Source organism: Schistocerca nitens, chromosome 4 (assembly GCF_023898315.1).
Source record: "Schistocerca nitens isolate TAMUIC-IGC-003100 chromosome 4, iqSchNite1.1, whole genome shotgun sequence".
Lineage (NCBI taxonomy): Eukaryota > Metazoa > Arthropoda > Insecta > Orthoptera > Acrididae > Schistocerca > Schistocerca nitens.
In genome coordinates, this window is record NC_064617.1 from 752,699,776 (window position 1) to 752,725,239 (window position 25,464).

A 25,464-nucleotide genomic window follows, 5' to 3' on the forward strand; every position below is an offset into this window, starting at 1 on the left:
TTCCCATATCTCGCCACCTATAAATCCATAACATTGGCATTTATCATCCAAGGGGCTTTATTGTAATATTAAATATTTGTACTTCTGATGGAGGCTTTAGTGACTGTAATGAAGTAGTGCCTAATGCATTTGGAAAGTAATATGAACATTTTGAACACTGTCCTTTAAAAAGTTATGTCAGATCTAACACTGGGGGTAAACTATGATCATTATTAGGTAGTGCTCAACCCTGCACCAAGAGAAAAAGAACTGCAGTATGTCAAAAATATCTGTAATTCTGATGTATACAACAAATACAAAATAGTTTTTTTACATAACAGCACTGAAAGAATATTAAATATCATGAAAATAATGAGTTTTTCAAAACATGAGTAATAACTTATATTACAGTCTTTTACCTGTACCTTATCTCAAAAAATACTGAACAAAAATGCGTAAGTAGTCTTATGCCCTTCAGAAGCCACTGGCAACGATGAAAGTTTGTGTGCATAACTTTACTTTCTAAAACAATGTCAACTATCTTCTGATGTCATAACTTAAGAACACAGTTTCAGGCACGAGGGCGACCACCTCTGGCATCTTTCACATCAAAGAGCTTTCGAACAAAATAAACTTGCAGGGTTGTAGTACATGTTATGAGCAGAATCTGTGCAATTGACCAATTCTGAACATAACTGTTGTTATCCAGGAGAAGATTATAATCACGCGATTCACGACTCCGACTATGATACTGCAACTGCAGCATCTCATTTATATTATGTTCCACCTTCTTTATAGACATCTGCAAAAAGAAATAAAGTTTCTGAATACCAACACAGTGTGAGTAAGTAATGCTGACAAACATGACTACATTATAAAGGACAGAAGTCAGTAACTCTTGTATTAATTTGCAATCAATGTTAATTGGCAAGTTGAGCAATTGATGCATTCTGAGACAAGTGGAAATGCTCTTAATAGCGGCTAGAATACTACTGTTATTATTGTTACCAAGCAAACACACACACACACACACACACACACACACACACACACACACACACACACACACACATTGAGGAAGAGGGAGGGATGTGGGCTAATAGTAATCTACAGTGGTCTTCCTCTTGATCTTTTTTGCCTTGGAGCCTCAATTAATTCATTTTCCTTGATATTGTATCATATGTCTTTTTTTATATGTCTGTATCACTTAAGCTTTGCTTATTCCGTTTGTTCCTTACCGTCTCCCTGATCTTATAATTTCTTATTCCGCCCATCCCAGCTTCAGTGGAATTTCATTTTACATGCCTATCTCTTGCTTAAATCCCTTTCCTCCAGTGTCCAGCTTTCAGAAGCATAGGTCAGGGTAGGCACATAGGAATGATGTAATACTCCCTTGGTCTTCATACTAATCCTGACATTTCTCAGAAATGCTACTGCTTGCCTCAGTCTCTCATTGAATTCATCATCACTTCTATTACACTTAAGGGGCTCCGGAACGCCCTATACTTGCAATGTTAAAATAACGCTTATAAATTACATCTTTCCTCACAAAGTATTTGAGGTAGGAAGTTGAACTTTTTACAGATTATTTATTGGAATATGGGCTACAACTTAACACAGGGATTTTACAAAATTTTAGTTCAGTTATTAAAGATGATTTTTTTTCAATTGTAATGCAAATTCACAACAATTTTTTGCAATTTTTTATTTATATATTCAAAAATATACAGTTTTTTGGAAAAAGGCTGTGTTAAATTATGCAGAAGGTACTGTGTAACATTTACTGAAAGTTTGAAACAAATATGGTTGGAAGATCCTTAGAAAACATGTAATTAGTATGAGAAAATAAAAGTTTTGGGAATTGAGCGACAAAGATTGGATTAACTTTTTAGTGCATTCCAGGTCCATAGGATGGATTATCTTCATCCTCTGCAAACTCCTGCTCCAGCTTCCTCTTGTTCCTCCTCCTGTTTACTCTTGCTTGTATTTCTAGACTCTTTACAGCCCTGTCTGCAGCCCGAAGGTGTTCCTTGTCTAAAGCAAGCATCGCTCGTACCATGTTAGAACCTATCTTCATTCCCATATTTCTAAATACCTTTGGCTTTCCAACATTTCTCCTTTTCTTAAAAGCCTTCAGAGGATTTCTAATAACTTTACTTTTACTCATTATTATACTTCAACAAAACAGAGACTCAAGAAACAGAATTAATTACGAATATTTTCGAGATAACGACAGAGTAAATAAACATGAAATAATCGACAATCACACCAGCGATATATATTGAACCATCACAGGTTAGCCACAACACATACTTTATCTCACATCACTAAAATGTACCTGATGAACACGGACGTTAATAATAACACCATTTGACAGCAGTTTAACAGCGCCACAGTGGGTCACGCCCATGTAGAACACATTTCAAAAAAAATTTAAAAATAGTTGTAGTCTTCGGAATTGAATAAATTATATATCTATTAAAAGGTAATAGTCTGCAGATTCAGAAAACGCAAAAAAGTAAAAATTGAACTTTTCATAATTTTGAGCCTTTCCGGAGACCCTTAAAAGATATTCAAAGCTGTCAGTTTTTTTTTTTTTTTTCCAGATATCAGAAAGATTATTCTATTATTCCTCTCTCTCTTTCTCACATCAAATTACGTATGATATAAACCAAACACCTCTCCCCGCGTATCTACAGTACTTGCTGGTGAACTTCATCTTTCTTATTCTCCTAAACTGGCTAAGACAATTAACTTATTATCCTTTCCAACTCTGTCACCTTGTGCAGCATTATGCCATCCATAACATCCACAAAAAGAATGAAAATGCATGTCTTTGTTTTAAACTCATTGTCTGCTTTGCCCAATCTGTTGCCTCATCTCCTGCTTTAACATTTTTTTTTCCATGTGAATTTCTTTCATCTTGTCAACTGATTAACAAAATCAATTAAAATGAGAAATTTTTATGCTGTAAGAGTCTTATCTGATCCAATACCGGGAATGAAAGTATCTCTATAGCCAAGTCATCTACAGTTCATTTCCAGATAAATGAAGAGAGGTGATTCAGAACCATTTACACCATATCACACCTAATACCACACAAGGAGAGAGGAGGAGATTCATGTTTAACACCCTGTTATAACAACACACAATACAAGGTGAACCGGAACTGACAATCTTTCAGAGATTGTTCAGGGATACCATCTGAGTATTTTGGTACAAGTAATAATGTAATTATGATTTATTCAGTTTGTACCACAATCAGCTTTGTTTCTCTGAATATATGTTCTCAAGAGTGACAAAGCCTGTAAATACCCAAAAGGTACAACACAAAGTAATGCAGCAACCCTTCTTCACAAAGGGGCTGTGCTGTGGTTGCTACCAATGCAGGACCAGCTCTGCGTAGTGTCACAGTGTCATTCTTCTGTTGCATTCAGTGAACCCATAAATAAAGAGCATATCACCCAACTCTTCCATCAGTAAACCTGGCCATAATACTACTGTTCATCACTGTTGACACACAACTATCAATGCTGAAAAACAAAAGACAGAACCAAGCCATACTGAATTCTAACTTGTGGCCAGAATGTTCAAAAGGGGTTACTGTTGTCAAAAAAGTACCATGAGTGAATGGAAACACAGTGCACTGCTGCGCACTATTTTTAGTGCTATACCGATACAAAGCTAATGGGGGAAAAGTTAAATTTATCTGTTGCTGGAGTCTTTCTATCATCTCCAAAATGTAAACTGGCTGCATGGCTGCCCTGATCAAGTTCTCAACAGTGTAACTACCTTTTTTTTATATGAGTTGAGGAGCTAGAAAGTTCTTCATGTCATTACAATTAAAAACAACACTACCTGTTTAAAAACACAATCTGCAATCAACAAGCCAAAGGCTATACATGTTGAAACTTCAATTAATTTTATGTTTGACTTATAAGTGACTGGTCTTCCTGTAACAGTGGCACAATAGCAGATGTAAAACATTAACTCTGAATGCATAATCAAAAAACCCGTTTCCAAAGAGACATAACTCCAAATAATGAAAACTTTCAGAAAATACAAAATTTACATAATCCAGTAAATTGTCATTCCCAGAGCCATTTTTTTTCTGCATGAGACTACTTTTATACTCTACACACAGACACAATGGATTTAAAAACCCTGCTTCTTTTTATGTGGAAGATAATGCTCTTTGGGTTTTAGATTTCAGTCACTTTACAGCAGAACCAGACAATGTCTGTATACTGCTATTAAAAATAAATATACAGTTAATATAAAATACCAATTGCAGTTTACATAACTTGTAATATTGTTTAATTTACTGTACTTAAGAAAATATAATTACATTAGGCAGAAAATGCTAAAAAGAAGTGGTTAATTTCATACAATGGGTAAATAACCATTATTTGTTAGGAATGGCTTTCATTTGGATTGAAAATAACTTGCAATAAAATGGGTCTGCACACTGTCCACAATTTATTAATTTAGTTAAAAACTGACTCATAATATCCAGCTTCCAGAAAGTATAAGTATGCTGCAATAACTAGCACAATATACTTTCTTGTGTTCACATGAAACATGGCACTGGAAATTATCACCATGATTAGCATTCCCTCTAAATTTTGCAGTTTTCTGTACCGGGATAGTGTTGTTAATAAAAATGTTCTGTTGTGGCTTAATGTTTTGTAGTCTTCTCAATGGAATTTCACTGCCTGCCAAGTCAATCATTCTTGCAAGCAATCACATCTCCACTCATTACTCTTCTGTTATTTTGATGGATTATATGGCCTCTTTCTGGTACATTTATAATATTTTCTGTAATTTTTCCCCAAATGCGACCATATTACAAATAATTCACAAAATCTGCACAAACTTAACAAATCAACACCAACTGTGCAGCTAATGGTCTCCTATGCACCAACAATGAAGTGTCAAATCTATGATATACCAAGCATGTGACTTAGAAAAACGTTTCTACTAGCTGCAAGAAATGACACATTTCCAGATACCATTGTAAACAAGATAAACACCACTATGAAAATAAAAAAAACAAGCAGCATAACAGAAAAACATCTAATTGGACAGAGAGTCTTTCTTTCTCACCCCGTACGGTAAGTCTCCCCTGACCCGTGGTTCTGAGTGACTTTCCCGAAATCTGCTCCTTTTCCTAGACTCTCCAGTGCTTTTCCTTCTCCTTCAATGCTTCCACCTGAAGACGGAGCCACTGGCTCTGAAAGCTTGGCAGTTACAACAGTCTTATGTGTGGTGAGTAGATTTTTATCTATCCAATTAAATAATTCAGAAAAACATCTAAGCAACATTTGCCAGCACAAACTTAATACTGGTATGAGATGTGATGTGTCCGTTTGGAAATATGCTCTTCAATTATGCACGGAGTTCCACATCACATACTATTGAGGAAAGCAACACCAAAGGTATTAACTTATAAAATATGTTCTGGAACACTGGTACGCCACCACAAAACAGACTAATAAACCAGTCAGTTGTATCAAATGAACATTCTAGAAAAATCTAATCAATTATGAGACACAATTGTTGGCAAGTACTCATCTTCAGAGGCAAAATGTGTAGTACTGCCAACAGAAACACTTTCAGTTTTATGGATGTCTTTCATCAATACTAATAAAATAGCCACTACTATAAAAAATTGAAAAGTAATTCCCCACATGCTCACATACCAGCTGAAATGGAGCTGATTAATTTACTCTGCATTTCACCTGCTAAAATACTATGTATCCAATGTGAAATGTTTTGGAATTTATACATCTCAGAGCAGAATGAAAGTGAAATTATGTCTACTACTATCCAGAAAATAAGAATATTACGCAAACATGTGATTCATCTTTTAGGTTGGGTATTATTTAAACAATGATTTATATTCAAACAGTACTGATTGGAGGCAGCAAAAATAATTAACAAGCACCTTTCAAATTTTTTGTATTATCCAATCAAAATTGGTGGCTCCAACTCAAGCAGACGTAATTCAACAATACTAAACATGTATATAAAATGTACCACTGTATTATCTAAACTTAACAGTAAGGGAATTGCTGTCAGAATGTAGATAATATAGGAGTACAGGCGAACACTCACTGACAGTGTTGAGTCGTCAACAGGCACATATAAACGAGAACTTCGCTAGGTTTCAGATCGTCAAAGGATTTCTTCTGAATGCTAGTGAAGTTTCCAGTTTCTCTCATGTGTGCCTGTCAAAGAATAACAGTTCTGCTACTCAGTAAGTGTTTCCCTTTACTCACGAATTATTACCATTGTACTGTCGCGAAAGATGTGACAAAATCATTATTGTGAAACTTTTTAAAAAGATGATAAAGATAATAAATATAGTTACTCTGTAGAAACTTAGGTAACATTTGATCAAATAATTTTGTGATAAATAGTAGTTACATAAGAAAGCTAATAACCTTGTCGATCACCTCTAACAACACCATAAAGACACCTTCTGTTACAGCAGGTTCAGGTAAATAAAATAGTTAAAAATCACAAATTCAACTGTTCCGAGACTTAAAATAACCTGCTATACATAAGCAACTGAAAGTCAACCTGGTTTTGGCTTTTACAGAAATGAGGTTCAGTTTAGTGCTTGAAATAGTAAAAAAGTTGTTTTTATTAAATTATGAAACTTAAAGTACATTAATGAAAAGCTATGTTGGAGAGAGACCACTCCTGTTACTCTTGCAAATGGAATAATTTGGCTATAGGATGTGCAATACATGTGATATCAGCTCCCTGGACTTGGTCAATCATGGGATCTCAATGCATCACTCATATTCAAGACCATACAGGCACTGAGCTTTACACTTGCTACTGTGCCAAGGAGGTACCACATATATTACTCTCGCAAATGGAATAATTTGGCTATAGGATGTGCAATACATGTGATATCAGCTCCCTGGACTTGGTCAATCATGGGATCTCAATGCATCACTCATATTCAAGACCATACAGGCACTGAGCTTTACACTTGCTACTGTGCCAAGGAGGTACCACATATATGGCAAATTGGGGAAAATCACTGCCACCAGAGTCAGTTCTAATGGACAACAGTATTCCCACGACATGAGTTGTTGGCAATTACTGCAAATTGTAAAAGCACACAGACAAGGGACAGTGCTCTAAATCACTTGCCAATACAATGTTTGACAAGATACCACCACTCCACGCATGTACCTCCACTTTCCATGCATCACAGGGCAGAGACCAGCCTGAGCACATGGCTAATAGTCACTTATCATGTAAAAAGGTTTGTTTGCTCTTATAAGTCACAGCACACATTGATACAACAATTGTAGTGTAAAACTTCCATCAGAAACCATACGAGATGATGCATAACACTTGCCAACAGAGTACCATTCAAGCACATATGAGGGTATACTCATGTGGAGAAAGTTTACACAAGCAGAAAAAATACAGTTAAAGTAAGACACCCTAGTTCCAATAGGTAAGGGGTGGGTAGTGGCCGACATGCAAAAGTTACTGAATACTGCTTACATTAGAAATGAATTCTATGGATTTATGTGGCTGTTTACCTCGAAACACTTCAATGTGTAGTGAGAGCTTATTTGAATTTCTCCCACAGGTTTGTATTACAACCACGGCCTTTCAGCACCACATTGGAGACAATATGTATCAAAGGGAAAATTCAATCGAGAAAACTATTTCAAGACAAAACTGCTGGGAAGTTCTTATATTCTGAAAGTGGAATATTTAATACTGCTGATAGACACCTATAAAAGTAAAAGAACACTGCACTACCCTAGTTTAAAAAAAGGTTCAAATGGCTCTGAGCACTATGGGACTTAACATCTGAGGTCATCAGTCCCCTAGAACTTAGAACTACTTAAACCTAGCTAACCTAAGGACATCACACACATCCATGCCCGTAGCGGTCGCGCGGTTCCAGACTGAAGTGCCTAGAACTGCTCGGCCACACCAGCCGGCCCTAGTTTTCACAACTGTTAGTTCCTTTCTCAAGAAGGAGATAGGAGTAGGTTGTGAAAGGTTAAAAAGGATAGGCAGGTCACTCGGACTCCAGGACGGAAGTGACCCCCTGTAATGCCGATTACATCTGGTTGCATTCTCGTAATTTCATGTTCTTTAGGAGTGACATATTTTGGGTTGTAACATCTCTCAAATAAACTTACCGTGAAATTTTCCACACTTAAGTTCATTTCTTCCATTTCCTTGGTGAACTTATCCCACTGATCATACCTGCAATGAAATGAAACAGTGCAAGAGTGACATTACAATTACATGGAAAATTACAACAAGAAATTTTTTAAGTTGGTAAAAGTGGTACAGATTCTCCATGTGCCAGACAGTTACATTTTAAGTCAAACTACCACTGCATTGTGTAAATCGGAGTGAACTTGAAATAGTACACTGTTACAAAAAACTTTGGTGTGCCAAATATACAACATCTGCGGGTGCAACTAATGATATTAGATACTGGAGTACAATTAAGGATAAATGAAGAAGTAGAATGACATCTCATTGTGAAGTGCATGGTATCTTTTTTTACCCTCAATACAGACACGCTATATGGATCTCACTTCTGTACTTCGATAAGTATGAGAATAAGAAAACTGGTACCAAATACTGATGAACAAATAACTACAGGGAGAACAACATCGCAATTGGTAGATGGCCAAGAGAAAGCCTTGATTTATTCTACTTTGTAGTAGAACAACTTCATCTAACTTTTTTCGCAACTACCAGCAAATCACATTTCTTCCTATTTCCTCATCTCCTCTCCTTATTCTTTGCCTCCCCTCCACTCAGACCATTGGATACCCAGACTGTACTTTCCTTATTTATAAAGAAAGTAACACATCAGAGTCCTCCTCTTTTTTCTTGACAAAGCAGGTACTCTAAAAATGCACTTAATGTTTGCCCTAGTTTCATAGGTTGTGTATTACAGCTATTCCCTAGTTTTGAAATAGTACGGCTTTTGATGGATGCTTTATTTGGTAGCTTCCCAGTCAATGAGTGTAACCAGCACTCTAAACAAAATTTTTATTTTTTACTTAACTTCGTGGCTAAGGACTAAGTAGAACAAAGTTACTAATACACCGCATATATAATAAATAGGATGACATTGGAAGCAACTTGGGGGAAACCAGCATACCTACCTTCATCATAAAACCATATTCTCATTATTGTCTGCTGTCTCAGACTGACACACAGATCCATTCCACTCTGAACATTATCACTTTGCCCTTTATTGTAAACATTCTCACATGCAAAATTAACTCAAGAACACACATCATCCAAACAGGCCTTGGAGGCCCAATGGTACTGACCAGCTGCCATGTCATCCTGCCCTTACGCATCACTGGATGCAGTTGCGGAGGGGGCCATGGGCAGCACACTGCTCTCCTGGCCGTTGTCAGTTTTTGTGACTGGTGTCACTACTTCTCAATTAAGTAGCTCCTCAACTAGCATCACAAGGTTTGAGTGCATCCCGCTTGTCAACAGCACTCAACAGACCCACACGGTGACCCATACAAGTGCTAGCCAAGCCCAGCAGCGCTTAACTTCGGTGATCTGACGAGAACCCATGTTACCACTGTGGCAAGGCCGTTGGCAATACTGGAGGCAAGTTATTCGAAAAACCTACTCTAAGTACTGACAAATATCCACTTCCCATTAAAACACTGATCACCTCAGTTCGTCATCCTCATAAATCTGGCAATTTTTAAATGAACACTCCGCCATTTGACTCTATTGTTGTTTATTTAACTACAACCAAGGTTTCAGCCTTTTATGCTATTTTCAAGTGATTGAGTTTATGTCATTAACCTATATTGCAGGACATCACATTCAAAATTGACCACAAATTAAGAAAAAATATTTTACATTTGTCATTTCATGGCCAATTTTGAGTTTGATGTACTGCAATATATGTTAGTGACACAAACTCAATCACTTGAAAATGGCATAAAAGGCCAAAACCTGGGTCATAGTTAAATAAACAACAATACAGTCAAATGGTGGTGTATTCATTTAAAAATCGTAATACTCTTGCTCAGCGACATCAATAACTGATCTGATAATGTTAAGCACATCCAAAATCCACATAACCCGCAGAGCTATTTCATTTCTGTTCATCTAAGATAAGTGCCACCACTAAATACACATGGCACAACTAAATAAACCAACCCAACATCTTCCACCTTGTGACTAAAGTGCACTTATGGTATACTAATCTCTTTTGCTGTGTGCTGTTGTTGGCATTTAGGTTCCATCGCTCATAGCCAATCATGGGATACCATATAATGCCCAATGAGAATCACTGACACTAATTGATTCCTTTCAGCTGTATATGCATTGATTTGTTTTCAACATGGAGAGTGGGAAGAAAACTATATGTGCTGATAGACTGGCCTGTAGCAAAACCTGAGGCCTAGGTAAGGTAGGAATGTGACAAACTGGTTATGAGTGACAATCGCAATGAATCTCAACACTAAAACACAACTGTCATCATTGACATGTGTCATAGCCCTGAGAGATACATGTATCATTGCAATCACCTTTATTTGCCTGATTTCTGATTTCACTGAGAATTCTGATGATGTGATTAAACTGAGAACAAAATACCTGCTAACTTTAACTATGAACCATAGGAAATTATGAACAAGCATCTGATCTGCTGCGGACAACAGACTCACAATTGTTTGTGTTAATTTCCCATTACCACATAAACACTTACAAACAGCTGGAGGCAACAGAAAAGCTGCAGTACACCACAAGTGCAATTTTACCACAACCTTTAATGGAACATAGTTTTCAGATGATGTGTGAAACTACATATATAGTAGTGACAAAAAAGACCTGATACATTTAAGAAGAGTGTGTCTGAAAGTAATTAAATAACTACTCTGGACACAATGTTCTTGAAGTAAAACACACTATCATCATGGTAATACTGCTTCAGAAAGGCACGCAGAAGCATACAACATGCTATGTAACTAATATGCAAGACAGTACTTTTAAGTGTTTCCCATCTTCTTATCAGAGTAACAAAACCAGCACAATGCTAAAAACAGAAGTGTGTAACTCCTGCCTGTCTTATCTGAAGATGAGCCTGAAAAGACTCAAAAACTAATTCATGAAGGTAAGGAAAAAATTTTCACATAAAAATTGTACATATCCTGTATTTTACTATTCAGCTTTCATTCCTGATGTTATGACATCTATCAAAATTTCTGCATAGATTATCATAAGAATGTGATGTTTCCCACTATTTGTTGTTTCTTTAGGTATAGTAAGTGTACTGCTGGATGTCACAAGGTAAACAGTGCAATTGTTAAGTAAAAGCTAAAAGCAGGCAGTCTCACACTCTTAGAGGAGATGCTACTAATAATGACAGGAGGTTATCATCTAATTAAATCTACAAAGAGAAAGTGGAAACAGGCAGAATACCACTTTTAGTTTTAACAAGCACTTGCTCACCTGATAACTGTAATGTACAGGTTGACGAGCTTAGCTGCAAACCTGGAAAACTGGTTATCAATGCAGACACTATAGTATCCCCCTGTGGATGTCTGTTCTTGATACTCTGCACTAGGTCTCCATTGATATGGATGAACTATCTGCCCATTTGGATGCCTCACAGCAAAGCCAGCCATCCCATCACCACCTCGTAGTACCTACACAAAAATCAACAAAAATAATTCTTTACAAGAAATAATATGCACTTAAACAAACATGTGAAACAGCAATAATTCCTGAAAAGACGAACACTGATGTGAAATTCTAATACTCATAATCTTACTCTCTTCATTAACATGTTTTATGAAGTAGAGAAAATAATGATGGGTTAATTATTATAAGCTACTTCAAAAAGCTTCAGTAACAATTAATTATAGTTACAGGTATTTTAATGTATTCCTTTTGTGCTCAGAAATATTACAGATGAACACTGAGTGCATTTAGCAGAAAAAGTTTATTTTCCCCCCTCTCTCTCTTTATGCTGTTCAGCTGCTGTATGTCTACTACCCACTCCTTGACATTTCTGTCAGTACACACAAAATTGCAAAGCATACATCATTTACTTGTAGAGGGTGTTTGATTATTATAGGCACAAATGAAAGGGGCAAGTAAAGGACAATGAAACAGGCAAATAATCCTAATAAACATGAGTCTGGAAACCACTGGTTTCCCCAATAAGACATATTATGACTGAGTAAATGAACATCTTATAACAGAGAACATGAGGGGCCAAACTGCAGCTATGCACTTGAGAACAAACACATTACAATAAGTGTTGCATGTGGCCACCGTTCATGTGAAGGTAGGCTTCATCACATCTTCTCACAGATGCTTGTACACATTCAAAAATCCCAGGCATGTTCCATATGCATTGACAACCACTCATAATGCATTTTCACACTTCATTGATACTTTCAACAAGGCTACATTCCACCAAAGATTTTAAGTATCAATCCAATGGATTCAAGTCAGGGGCCTAGGACACTATGTTACTCGCGAACCATAACCAACACACTTGTTGTCGAAGATTCCATACTATGTATTACCAAACAGCCACATGAAAGCATGCTGGTGCACCACTATGCATGTATCATTTCCTTGCAACCATACAGAACGCCATCCAGACAGACATTAACAGTATTGTAACACTGACATGACTGAATTTGTGTCTGCATCATATTGGGGAACCACTGGTTTCTGTACCTATGTTTACCAGGGATTATTTACTTGTTTTACTGTTCTTTACTCCCCGTTTTGTGTGTACCTATAATAGTCAAACACCTTGTATATATTATTAAATACCAAGTTCCATTTACAATGAGTGTTGATATTAACTGTGCTACTAACTGGAGTATCAGTAATGCTAGCTAGATAATCAAATGACTGAGTATAGAACTCGATCTTAAATACTGGACAAAAAAAGAAAAAAAAATCCACAGAGAAATTAGTAAGAAGTTCACACAGTCCTTGGTGTGGCTCAGTGTAAGATAACAATCAAAGGTACAAGGTTCATTCCTATGATGGTCCGTAAGTTTTCTCTGGCAACACTTTGTTAATGTGGAAATTGCTAACTTGCCCTGTGTTTCAGAGTCAATGTTAAACTGTAGGTCTCTTCTTACAGATTAGGTTGGTCAGTTCAAACAGAGGAATGCACAGACATCATCTCCAAGTACATAGTAAGGCACTATTCAAACCAACTTTCAGGATGACAGCTAGTTACCTCAGAAGAGGTCCTGACACTTTTTTTATCATGTGCTTTACATAATGATCTTATTGCTTGCTTTTGAAAAATAAATAGTTTACTTCCTCCGACTACCTTGCTCCAGAAGGTGATTTCACAGGAAAGTGTTTCCTCATTATATGACTGCAGAAACAGCCACATGGTGATTTGTCATCCTGCACCAAGTACTTCAAAGCAGGTGAAAAAAGCAATGTGTTCCTAACGCCATGTGCTCCTGAACCTGCCTGTGGCTGTGAATTCTGTAAGTCTGTCACAATAAGTGTGCAAATGATACACTGCACAATTTACAGATGCAGGTGAATGCAAACACAAGCAGTGCCTTTCATGTAAATACCCAAACATACATTGTCAAAAAACAGAAAATCATCCTTCCTATCCCTTCCACAGCGGTATTCTGCCACCCATTGAACATACACAATATCCTCATCCACTGCTACACAACACCTGCTCCCAACCCCTTGTGCAAGACCAGTCCAATACATCCTCCCACCACCACTTATTCCAGTCCAGTCACAAGCATTACCTATCCCATGTGATCTACAAGCTATGCTGCAACCACTGCACTGCATTCTGCATGTGCATGATAATCAACAAGCCGCCTGTCCCCATAAATGGTCACCGACAAACTGTGACCAAGAAAGAGCTGAACCATCCCACTGCTGAGCACGCTGCCCAACATGACATTCTTCATTTCAATGACTACTTCACAGTCTGTGCCATAGGTGTTCTTCCCACCAACACCAGCTTTTCTGAAATGTACAAGTGGGAACTCTCTCTACAATATATCCCACATTCCTGTAACTATCCTGGCTTCAACCTTCATTAGTCACTGCCCTTACCCATCTACCCCTTCCCTGTTCCCGTTCCAGCACCACACAGCCCTCTATTCCTGTATTCCACTAAGCCACCCACAGTTTTTTTACTTCTCTCCTTTTCCGCTTTGCCCCCCACCCCTACCGTCTAACCTCCCAACTGCATCTAGGTGCCCTACCCTCTCTCCACCTCATCCCTATATGCTCCCACAAGCAGCACTTTACTGTCCCCCACCCCTACCCTGCTATCCCACACCTTCCCTGCCCCAGCCTTCACCTTACCCCCATTACCCAGTTGCTTCTCTCTCATGTGCTGCTGCTTGCAGTCTGGATTCAGCACCCAGAGACTAGGGGTCATGTGTTTGAATTATGTGTGTGTGTGTGTGTGTGTGTGTGTGTGTGTGTGTGTGTGTGTGTGTGTGTGTGTGTGTGTGTGTGTGTGTGTGTGTTCGTGTCGAAAGCTCACTTCTTGATAGTCTTTTCATTGTGAAATGATAATTAAATCGACGCCCTAGTTGCATACAGGCGTTGATATATATCATTGGGGACATGTTTAAAATGTGTGCCCCAACCAGGACTCAAACCCGGGATCTCCTGCGTACATGGTACACTCTCTATACATCTGAGCCACTGAGGGCACAGAGGATAGTGCGCTTGCAGGGTCTTATCCTTTGTATGCTCCCCGTGAGACCCATATTCCCAACATGTCCACACCACTACATTTGTAGTGCGCCTAATAGATGTTTGCCCATCACACTCATTACTCATGGCAGATTAATCTACCAAGTCCCGTATGAGCTGAGGCATAATGTGTGTATTCGCACAAGGTCAATGGCCGGGTAGCCACATTTTAACTATATATGAAGGTAGTATCTGTTCCCGAAAGAACAGATACTATTGATGACCGTGCAGCTTCTCTAGAATGAAATGATAATTAAATCGACACCCTAGCTGCAAACAGGCTACCCGGCCATTGACCTTCTTGTGCTAACACACATGCTATGCCCAACTCGTACGGGACTTGGTAGATTAATCTGCCATGAGTACTGGCAGGCGCACTATGGGTGTAGTGGTGTGGACATGTTAGGAATGTGGGTCTAACGGGGAGCATGCAAGGGATAAGTCCCTGCAGGTGCACTATCCTCTGTGACCTCGGTAGCTCAGATGGATAGAGCGTCTGCATGTAAGCAGGAGATCCTGGGTTCAAGTCCCGGTCGGAACACATTTTCAACACGTCCCCAATGATGTACACCAAGGCCTCTTTGGAGCTAGGGTGTCGATTTAATTATCATTTCATTCTAGAGAATCTGCACAGTCATCAATGGTATCTGTTCTTTCAGAAACAGATACTAAGATACTACTTTCATCTTTTTGTTGTGCTTATCTGTGATTCAGTATCTCCATGATATGGTGGGTAGCAACTACCCTCTCAGTAATATTGACACATATATTTTAGTTTATTCTCACCACAGCCAGTCAACAAACTGCATTTCAAATGGACCCTGAAACAACAGCAAAACCCATTTCAGTAGTAAATTATGGTTTCTTAAAATCTGTACACACAGGATAGTTTTCACCACACAAACCACCTCAAGTATATGACACGCACACAAGAAGCTATGCCAAACATTGTTACGTTGCATTCGTTTAATGCTTTGGGTTTTCTGTAGTCAGTTTGAAGTGACGTGTATCTGAAATTATCCCACTCAACAAACTGAGCATCCTGTAAACAGAATTTCTTTCTTATTTCAGCAGAACCCCTGATGCATAAAAGCTTTCAAAGCAACATTTCAATGACAACTAAATTTCAGTAAGATTATTCCATAGAATGTGCTTCAAGACTGTTCATAAAGAGCTCAATCGCCTAGTCAAAGTAAGACTTCTGGGTCATTCCATGTGAAAGGACCCTTCATAATAAAAAATAAAGTTTAAAAGATCTTAAAGTGTGGCATATCTTTCTGTAGCCAAAAGGTCAATGAAGCAGAAACTAATCCCAGTTTTCATTGTATCCTGGCCTGAAAGGTGTAAAACAGTTACAAACTTACTCTTGGTGTTAGGGGGGAAAAAAATGTAAAATTTAATGTGAAATGTTGGCAACCCTACAGACTAGTGTCTTTGAAGTTGAATGTCCATGTGTTGTGCATATACACTCTGGATAATTGTGAAGCTGTAACTGTGATTTTACATTTATAATACAGGTAAATAAGCTCTGAATCTTAAAAAAACAAAATACGGAATTTCTGTCACATCCGCAATACAGAAATAGACATTTATTTGTTTATCAGTTTAGTTTCATGTTATGTAAAGTTGAAAGTTCGTAAAAGTGAGGTTAGTTACATGGGCTAAAACTTTGAATTATATTTTTTTTTTTTTTTTGGAACACACTATCATGTCAAAAAACGTGTTTCGGGTGTGACATGTCAAAGTGTTAGAGCTGTTACCGTGATACCAGAACTTTGTAACAAGGAAATTTTACTGTAACAACAGACACAATTATTGTTATTGTTGATAATATTGTTGCGATTGTTATAATTATGAACCAGCTGAAAGTATTATTCTTGTAATTTATTATAGGACAAGCATGTCATCCACTGAAAGGTGCCACAAGTTTAGGGAAAAACTGAAGCAATCTCCAATTCAGTATCAGGCAATGTTAGAAAAGAAACACAAAAGAGATAAGTTACAGAGAGAAAAAAATAAAGCTGCCTTGCAGGATGATCAAAAGAAACATAAACTTAAATGTATGGAAGATAGGGAAAGGCAAAGGAGGCATCGAGAAAAGAATAAAATTTCTGCTCAAACTCCCACTTCATCTTGCATTTTGTTGCCCTCTAAAGCATATAGTTCCAAAAGATCACTTGGGAAGGTGGTAAACAAGGTGAAGAAAAGCTTACCATGAAGCCCAAGGAAACGAAAGATTGTAGTGGCAAAGCTGTTCAACGATGAGCTGTCTGAAGTTGCAAATAAACTTAAAAAAGATATGTTCAAGAAAGGGAGTAAGTTTCTCAGTGCAGATACAGAAAATAAAATTAAGAACTTCTACCTTCGTGACGACGTAAGCCGAAAAGAACAAGGAAGAAAAGATGTGGTTTGTGTCAAGAACCCTGAAACTGGAGAACGAGAACAGAAACAGAAGTGTTATATGATGATGACAATATCTGAAGCATATGAACAATTTATTCTTGAATATCCAGAGTGTCAGATAAAAAACTCAAAATTTTTCTCTCTTTGCCCACCTTTTGTATACCCTGTATCATTTATGCCACACAATGCGTGTATTTGTCGATACCATGCAAACATAATGTATTTGGTCGACAGTGTTGCAAGAGAAACCAATACATTTCCAAGTAGAGCACAAGATTTAGTTAGCATTCTTGTTTGTGACACAGAAAATTATAAGTGTATGTCCAGTGCCTGTGAAAAGTGTAACACTTTAAATGCAAAGAGCCTTGTTGATGAAGAAGTACTGAACAATGAGCTTGAATGGACTCAATGGAAAGATGTTGAAGGTCGCCCTCAGCGTATAGAAACAGCTGGGACAGTTCTGAATGCCATTAAAGAAATAGAAAAACAGCTTCTGGGATTCAAACTGCACTGTTAGGTTAAGAAGAAGCAATCAAAGTACTCTGAGGATGCAAAGGTAACTTTCAGTAATCACGATTTGGTTTTGCAAGTTGACTATGCTGAAAATTATAATTCTGTTTGTCAGGATGAGATCCAGAGTGCTCACTGGCAGCAACAGCAGACAACTATATTTACAGCTGCGGCCTGGATTAAAGATGGCACCATACGCAGCTATGCCATTATTAACGATGACTTGTCCCACAATAAATATTCAGTTTGGACAATGCTTAAGCTGCTTTTTCAGGACCTAAAGAGAGAATTTCGTTATCTTCAAAGAGTCGATGGTTGCGCAGCGCAATTCAAGAATCGCTTCACATTATCAAATGTTACATATTTACAAGCTGACTTTGGCATTACTGGTGACTGGAATTTTTTTGCTAGTTCTCACGGTAAAGGTGCAGTTGATGGCATTGGTGGTACCGTGAAAAGAACAGTGTGGAGAACTGTAAAATCACGGAGGGTTACTAATAACACTCCTTATGATTTTTACAAGTGTGTCAAGGAGAAGCTGAAAGGGATTACAACCCTCTACTTATCATCTGAAGAAATTAATTCAGCAATGGCTATGTTGGATAATCGTTGGAAAGGCGTACAGCCTATTCCAGGATTGCACAAACTCCATTGCATTATAGCAGTTAAAGAGGGAGTTATAAGGGTTTCTGCTACATCTGCCCAAGAGATTACAACAGTGATATCACTTCATAACCATGAAAATGCACACAATTCGATGTGTAGTGTTGATAGTGAAGAATCCTTGAAACTTACTACAGGAGACTTTGTACCATCAGAATTGACTGTCACTGGAAAGTCCTGTTTAAAGAAGAAATACTTTGCAGAAGTTCTTCACGTTAAAGAACAAGCTGAGCAGGTCTTGCTGAAGTATATGCAACCCAGTGGGAAATGCTGGATTTGGCCCACAGAAGAAGACATATCTTGGGAAAATATTTCAGTAATCTCCCAGAAAGTAAATCCACGCAAGCTGTTGAATAACAGGGGACAATTTGTTTTTCAGTAGTATTGAAATAGGCATAGTTCTCTCTTGTTTAAGTTTTTATCATTTTAACATAATAATCAAAGTATTTTCTTGCTGTTTTGTTGTCAATTTCACTCAATAATACTGACGTATCTGTGTGTCACACCCGCAACATGAAGGAAAAAAATATGTTGTCTTTTGGAAGTGTCTGTGAATAAAAGTTATCATATCTTGTATTTTATTACTCCTTTCTTCGCTGTGTAAAAAATTATCAACCATCCTGATTCAGAAGTAGAAGACGAAACAACTAAAGAACACAGCTATGTGCAAATGAAGGGTAAAGTTTTGTCACGCCCGCAACACTTCACAATTTTTTTTAGCAGGTTGAGTGTAAAATTAAGAGCAAAATTTTTACAGGAACTTAATAACATGCTATTCTATTCACTAAATTAAAGTTAGCCTTACTCTGACACCTGAAGTACAAATAAATATAACTTTACGCGTGAAAAATGTGACAAAATGTCACACCTGCAACAGTGGAATGACCCTTCTGTAACACATTCCATCCAGTATTCTAGTCGGTCCCAGCATTGTTGTCCTTCATCAGAGAGTCACAGCAGCTGTCAGCATATGGTCTCTCACAGATACATACTCCTTGCCTAAAATGTAAGTCACTGCTCTTCGAGAACTGGTTTAGTGGAAGAGTATTTTCAGTTGGATCTTGCTGTAGCATCACAGAAATTTGGCTTGTGCTGATATTTTAAACTGTATTTCAACACTGCTTCCGGTGCTACAAAGAATGCATGAACTCCCTCAATATTATATTTTCTGGGACAGCTAAGCATAGCTTCCAACTGCATAACTCCTAACACATATCCGTGTCACCAGTTTCGGATATCCTTCTTGGTACAGCAGAGTGGACTAATTTGCAACTTACAGGAATGCCTGTGCTTCCATGTTGTTGATTTCAGTGCATTTAATGGCACACTTAGTGCAGTGGATAGTCATACCGAAGAGTCAAGTACTTCGGGAATATTTTTGGAAAGGAAAGAGTCTAACCAACCAATTAGCTACCTATTTACAAAGCATTCAACAACTTCTGACAATGTGCAATATTAACTGTATAATAATCAGTACCCAACAAACATTAGTTACAATCTATGATTCAATAAATTTGTGTAATTGTAACACTGTTGAACGAACTACAGAATCCATATACCATCTGTCCATATGCCACAATTCAAATACACATTCAATCACAGAAATAGCGCACGGTACCACACACTTTGCACTACACTGTTGTTGTTGTGGTCTTCAGTCCAGACTGGTTTGATGCAGCTCTCCATGCTACTCTACCCAGTGCAAGCTGCTTCATCTCCCAGTACCTACTGCAACCGACACCATTCTGAGTCTGCTTAGTGTATTCATCTCTTGGTCTCCCTCTACAGTTTTCCCTTGATGCCTCAGAACATGTCCTACCAACCAATCCCTTCTTTTAGTCAAGTCGTGCTACAAATTTATCTTCTCCCCAGTTCTATTCAATACCTCCTCATTAGTTATGTGATCTACCCATCTAATCTTCAGCATTCTTCTGTAGCACCACATTTCGAAAGCTTCTATTCTACTTTTGTCCAAACTATTTATCGTCCATGTTTCACTTCCATACATGGCTACACTCCATACAAATACTTTCAGAAATGACTTCCCAACACTTAAATCTATACTCGATATTAACAAATTTCTCTTCTTCAGAAACGCTTTCCTTCCCATAGCCAGTCTACATTTTATATCCTCTCTACTTTGACCATCATCAGTTATTTTGCTCCCCAAATAGCAAAACTCCTTTAAGTGTCTCATTTCCTAATCTAATTCCCTCAGCATCACCCAACTTAATTCAATTACATTCCATTATCCTTGTTTTGCTTTGTTGATGTTCATCTTATATCCTGCTTTCAAGACACTGTTCATTCCGTTCAACTGCTCTTCCAAGTCCTTTGCTGTCTCTGACAGAATTACAATGGCATCGGCGAACGTCAAAGTTTTTATTTCTTCTCCATGGATTTTAATGCCTACTCCAAATTTTTCTTTTGTTTCCTTTACTGCTTGCTCGATATACAGATTGAATAACATTGGGGATATGCTACAACCCTGTCTCACTCCCTTCCCAACCACTGCTTCCCTTTCATGCTCTTCGACTCTTATAACTGCCATCTGGTTTCTGTACAAATTGTAAACAGCCTTTCGCTCCATGTATTTTACCCCTGCCACCTTCAGAAATTGAAAAAGAGTATTCCAGTCAACATTGTCAAAAGCTTTCTCTAAGTCTACAAATGCTAGAAATGTAGGTTTCCCTTTCCTTAATCTATCTTCTAAGATAAGTTGTAGGGTCAGTATTGCCTCAAGTGTTCCAATATTTCTACAGAATCCAAACTGATCTTCCCCAAGGTCTGCTTCTACCAGTTTTACCATTCGTCTGTAAAGAATTCACGTTAGTATTTTGCTGCCGTGACTTATTAAACTGATAGTTTGGTAATTTTCACATCTGTCAATACCTGCTTTCTTTGGGATTGGAATTATTATATTCTTCTTGAAGTCTGGGGGTATTTCACCTGTCTCATACATCTTGCTCACCAGATGGTAGAGTTTTGTCAGGGCTGGCTCTCCCAAGGCTGTCAGTAGTTCTAATGGACTGTTGTCTACTCCTGGGGCCTTGTTTCAACTTAGGTGTTTCAGTGTTTTGTCAAACTCTTCACGCAGTATAATATCTCCCATTTTATCTTCAGCTACATAATCTTCCATTTCCATAATATTGTCCTCAAGTACATTGCCCTTGTATAGACCCTCTATATACTCCTTCCGCCTTTCTGCTTTCCCTTCTTTGTTTAGAACTGGGTTTCCATCTGTGCTCTTGATATTCATACAAGTGGTTCTCCTTTCTCCAAAGGTTTCTTTAATTTTCCTGTAGGCAGTATATATCTTATCCCTAGTGAGATATGCCTCTACATCCTTACATTTGTCCTCTAGCCATAACTGCTTAGCCATTTTGCACTTCATGTAGATCTCATTTTTGCCTGCTTCATTTACTGCATTTTTATATTTTCTCCTTTCATCAATTAAATTCAATATTTCTTCTGTTACCCAAGGATTTCTATTAGCCCTCGTCTTTTTACCTACTTGATCCTCTGCTGCCTTCACTATTTCATCTCTCAAAGCTACCTATTCTTCTTCTAGTGCATTCCTTTCTCCTGTTCTTGTCAATTGTTCCCTAATGCTCTCTCTGAAACTCCCTACAATCCCTAGTTCTTTCTATTTATCCAGGTCCCATCTCCTTACATTCCTACATTTCTGCAGTTTCTTCAGTTTTAATCTACAGTTCATAAGCAATAAATTGTGGTCAGGTTCCACATCTGCCCCTGGATATGTTTTACAATTTAAAACTTGGTTCCTAAATCTCTGTCTTACCATTATACAATCTATCTGAAACTTTCCAGCATCTCCAGGCCTCTTCCATGTATACAACCTTCTTCCCTGATTCTTGAACGAAGTGTTAGCTATGATTTAGTTATGCTCTGTGCAAAATTCTACCAGGCAGCTTCCTCTTTGATTTCTTAGCCCCATTCCATATTCATCTACTATGTTTTGTTCTCTTCCTTTTCCTACTATTGAATTCCAGTCACCCATGACTATTAAATTTTCGTCTCCCTTCACTATCTGAATAATTTCTTTTATCTCATTATACATTTCATCAATCTCTTCATCATCTGCAGAGCTAGTTGGCATATAAACTTGTACTACTGTGGTAGGTGTGGGCTTCGTATCTACCTTGGCCACAATAATGCGTTCACTATGCTGTTTGTAGTAGCTTACCCGCACTCCTATTTTTTAATTCATTATTAAACCTACTCTAGCATTACCCCTATTTGATTTTGTATTTATAACCCTATCTTCACCTGTCCAGAAGTCTTGTTCCACCTGCCACCGAACTTCACTAATTCCCACTATATCTAACTTTAACCTAACCATTTCCATTTTTAAATTTTCTAATCTACTTGCCCGATTAAGGGATCTGACATTCCACGCTCTGATCTGTAGAACGCCAGTGTTCTTTCACCTGATAACGGCGTCCTCCTGAGTAGTCCCCACACGGAGACCCAAATGGAGGACTACTTTACCTCCGTAATATTTTATCCAAGAGCACGCCATCATCATTTAACCATACAGTAAAGCTGCATGCCCTCGGGAAAAATTACGGCTGTAGTTTCCCCTTGCTTTCAGCCGTTCATAGTACCAGCACAGAAAGGCCGTTTTGGTTAGTGTTACAAGGCCAAGATCAGTCAGTCATCCAGACTGCTGCCCCTGCAACTACTGAAAAGGCTGCTGCCCCTCTTCAGGAACCACACGTTTCTCTGGCCTCGAAACAGATACCCCTCTGTTGTGGTTGCACCTACGGTACGACTATCTGTATTGCTGAGGCACGCAAGCCTCCCCACCAACTGCAAGGTGCATGGTACACGGGGGGGGGGGGGGGGGGGGGGGGGGGGGCACTACACTAGCTGCTCATTTTTGAAAGAGATGCACCTGAATACTGCCTTAGTGTGGTGCCTCTACATCACAACCAAATGTATTTTAATAACATACTCAGAGTTACAGAAATAATATTTCTAGCCATTATCTTTACAATCCAGAAAAAGGATTCAGAAGTTTCTTGACTATAGCATCAAGTTCCATTCAAAATAGCTGTGAACAACAAGATGCTCCTGTTTTTCAGTCTCACAGCAGTCTCCTTGGGGATGTAAAACTGTTTAGACCACAGGAGCTGGCATTAATCAACTACAAATGGAGCACTGTGTTTCATTCGGCATTCTGCATCCTCATAATGCCCAATGACAAATATTTGGACATCTAGCTAGAATTCTGTTGTCAGGTAGGTGATCTGCCTCTTGTGGAACTCACAAACCTTCAATTAAATGCTCAACACATCACAAACACAATAATAGAGTACCAAAGCCTGTGGCATGTTAACACAAGATATATGACATTCTAGCTACTGCTCACAACAATCAGACATTTCGGATTTATTTCTCCTTCATGATTTCCTAAGTTTCAGTCAAGGTATTCCTCTCTCCTCCAATAAATGAGATCAAGTTGTCACCCCTGCAACATATCACTTTAAGATCATAGCTCTCATTCATAAAGTGCAGTGGAGAGTGGATCGTACTGAACAACTTGCAAGGGGAGCCTACTCACTGAAGAGTGTTTACAGGATAACCAACTGATAAGCATTCTGCAGCATCTTCCTGACCAATGCTGCATCAGGATTTCAGACCATGATAATGGTAGAGCTCCTAAGACCATGTCAATGTGGATATTCACAGCCTATTTCTCTATTGCATGTGCCCACTGGTCTTGGATAGCTCACTGCTTGCACTTTGAGCATGTACATGTTCTTCAAGGCAGTAGACACCACAACAAAGGCTTTCCAAAGGATTATCATGAGTCTTCCATAATGAACCTCAGTTATGGGTTTCACCTCTCCATACAAATTATGACATTTGTTTTCTTTCTTATTCATCATATAATTGCATAACTGAATAATTCTTCTAAAGATTCAGTGCAGAGATGGTAAAAGACATTCAGGTGGTGGACTGCAAATCAGAACACAGCCTTATGAGTACTCTCTGCACAGTGCTTACCAACAGGAAGAAACCACTGTACATTCCACATAGGTGTCAGCTGGACCTGCAGTGCAACAAAAGTCTGGGATTGCATTGAGCATTGGGTTATCTCTGCCAGTGTCACTGACAATGTCGGTGATGAAAAGTGGGTCAAGTGTAGGAAGTATATAGAACCACACAGATTATAAGGTTGGGTCTTTACTTTTTTCGTCCAATGAGTAATATTACAAAATTAATTCTCGTTGATATTTCAGTTCGTCCTTGGCCTGCTCTAATATTTCTGCAACAAATTTGTATTACTATTCTCGACGACACACTCATGCCAGTACACCAATTTTTGCCACCTCCCTCTGTTGGGTTGAAGATATCAAATACTACATTTTTTCGCTAGAATAGAAACTTAAATCAATAACTCGAAAGCATACACCAAAATATTTTTCTTATTTTGCATAACTTCATGGGCAATATCCGCCAACACGTTTTAGAACTATCCATATGGTACCCATTTATTTTATAAAATTTAAGTATAAATAACGATCAAATTATAAAATTTAATGTTAAAGAATTCGGTTGAATCGATAATTAACGTTCCTCTCAAGAAAAATGGCACACTCACCTGAAAACTGACATAAAATGTTGCACCGGGATTCACGTACTGGAAATAACAGTCTTCCTTACCAGCGTCTATGTGGACTTTGTAGTCCATCGCTACTGCCGGTAATGATTCGTACCATGGTACGGTGCTTTCGGCGTGACACTTTTCTCTTACGTTGATAACATCAAACACAAAAACAAGTAGCGTATAGTATACCAGGCGCATGTTTACGCACAGATGTTTACGTCAACAACTGAATCTGGTTGACACTTACAAAGATATTCCGTGTAGAAAGTAGATACGACACGACTGCTACCTGTATTTACCGCTACACTGTAAATTGTCGTCTTCTGACATAATAAAGTATTAGGATTACATCGCTTTCATTAGCTGCCCACTCGTGGTTCACTTATAAAAGTTTACATCAATATTCGAACTTTTTGGAGTACCCGGATGAAACAAAACTTCCAAATTAAATTAATTTTCACGCAGATATATATTTGCAGCAGTTCCTCTATATTTCCCCTGAA

General features: G+C 38.2%; 1 protein-coding gene across 1 annotated transcript; it reads right to left on the minus strand.

Annotated features, from left to right (window-relative positions):
• Positions 1 to 255: 255 nt before the first annotated feature.
• LOC126253026 (transmembrane emp24 domain-containing protein 5) lies at positions 256 to 25,233 on the minus strand. Its single transcript, XM_049954088.1, has 4 exons — positions 24,956 to 25,233; positions 11,476 to 11,672; positions 8,166 to 8,232; positions 256 to 781 (listed from the first exon to the last, which is right to left on the minus strand). The coding sequence occupies exons 1-4, from the start codon at positions 25,157 to 25,159 to the stop codon at positions 551 to 553; spliced, it is 699 nt and encodes a 232-aa protein (XP_049810045.1). The 5' UTR covers positions 25,160 to 25,233; the 3' UTR covers positions 256 to 550.
• Between the last annotated feature and the right edge of the window lie 231 nt (positions 25,234 to 25,464).

What these genes read in the sequence shown, in the direction of transcription:
- LOC126253026 (XM_049954088.1), bottom strand. Translation starts at nt 25,159, where the DNA reads ATGCGCCTGGTATACTATACGCTACTTGTTTTTGTGTTTGATGTTATC. An exon ending in CTGTACATTACAGTTATCAG is followed by an intron (nt 8,233 to 11,475) that starts GTGAGCAAGTGC and finishes ATTTCATTGCAG; the next exon opens with GTATGATCAGTGGGATAAGT. An exon ending in TAAGTGTGGAAAATTTCACG is followed by an intron (nt 782 to 8,165) that starts GTAAGTTTATTT and finishes TTCTTTTTGCAG; the next exon opens with ATGTCTATAAAGAAGGTGGA.